General features: G+C 37.7%; 1 protein-coding gene across 1 annotated transcript; it reads left to right on the plus strand.

Moving 5' to 3' along the window:
• Positions 1–392: 392 nt before the first annotated feature.
• Positions 393–920, plus strand: LOC121235554 (secreted RxLR effector protein 161-like). The gene has a single exon (XM_041131897.1). It carries the CDS (start codon positions 393–395, stop codon positions 918–920), a length of 528 nt encoding a protein of 175 aa, XP_040987831.1.
• Positions 921–1289: the final 369 nt, after the last annotated feature.

Here is a 1289-nt window from a genome sequence, read left to right on the forward strand (position 1 = left end):
GTTTTGAGGTTGAGGGACAAGAGCACAAAGTATGCCAACTGAAATGTTCCATTTATGGTCTTAAACAATTGTCTAGACAATGGTACCTCAAATTTCATGAGGCCATTACTTCAATTGGCTTTGAAATGCTAGAAAAAGATCATTGTGTGTATGTCAAACGTATAGGAAATTTTTTTAAAATTTTGTCTTTGTACGTGGATGACATCTTATTAGCTGAAAATGATATGGAGATAATTGTCGCCACAAAAGAGTGGTTGTCCTCTACTTTTGAGATGAAGGACATGGGTGAAGCAAATTATGTGCTGGGAGTTAAAATTTCAAGGGATTGATCTAGAAAGTTTCTTGGTTTGTCTCAAGAGACTTACACTAAGAAAATTCTAGAACGATTTCATATGCACAACTCCAAACCCATAGACACTCCAATTGAGAAGGCTTATACTTTGAGCCTAGAACATTGTCCTAAGAATGATGAGGAAAAGAAAGGAATGACCAGAGTTCCTTATGCAAGTGCAATTAGAAGTCTGATGTATGCTATGTTGTGTACACGACCTGACCTTTGCTTTGCGGTTGGATTGGTTAGTTGTTATCAGAGTAATCCAGGACCTATTCATTGGCAAGTAGTTAAGAGGATTTTTCGATATCTTCATGGGACAGCAGACCTTGTTCTTTGCTACCAGGGTGGAGACATGAGACTGAAGGGTTATAGCGATGCTGATTGGGCTAGTGACAAAGATGAGCGAAAATCCACGACGGGTTACGCATTTATGCTTAGTGGGGGAGCTATTTCTTGGTGTAGCAAGAAACAATCATGCATTGCTTTGTCCACGATGGAGTCAGAGTACGTTGCTTGTTTAGCAACTGTACAAAAGGTTGTTTGGTTGAGGAGATTTTTCCAATGCCTAGATGTTACGACTCTGTAGATGAAGCCGTTAAGATATACAGTGATAGTATGGTAGCTTGGGCATATGCCAAGGATCCCAAATACCATGGTAGAACCAAACACATAGATATCCGTTTTCATTACATTCGAGATATTTTTACACGAGGTGAGGTGATCCTACAACATATCTCTACAGCAAGATGGTAATTGATCCTCTCACTAAGGCTACTAATAGAAATATTTTCCAAACTCATGTTAGGAGTTTGGGACTTCTTCGGATTTGATATATGTTGTATTAAGGATACCTTAGACTTTATTGTATATTTAACACTGTTAGTATCTATTGCAGTGAGATTATTGTGTTTATCTCATATTATTAAATAATTGATACTAAGTGAAAAGCACACAT

Source organism: Juglans microcarpa x Juglans regia, chromosome 6D (assembly GCF_004785595.1).
Source record: "Juglans microcarpa x Juglans regia isolate MS1-56 chromosome 6D, Jm3101_v1.0, whole genome shotgun sequence".
In the NCBI taxonomy this organism is placed as follows: Eukaryota; Viridiplantae; Streptophyta; class Magnoliopsida; order Fagales; family Juglandaceae; genus Juglans; species Juglans microcarpa x Juglans regia.

Bases quoted from the DNA above. Each gene is read 5' to 3' on its own strand.
- LOC121235554 (XM_041131897.1), top strand. From the start codon at position 393: ATGCACAACTCCAAACCCATAGACACTCCAATTGAGAAGGCTTATACT.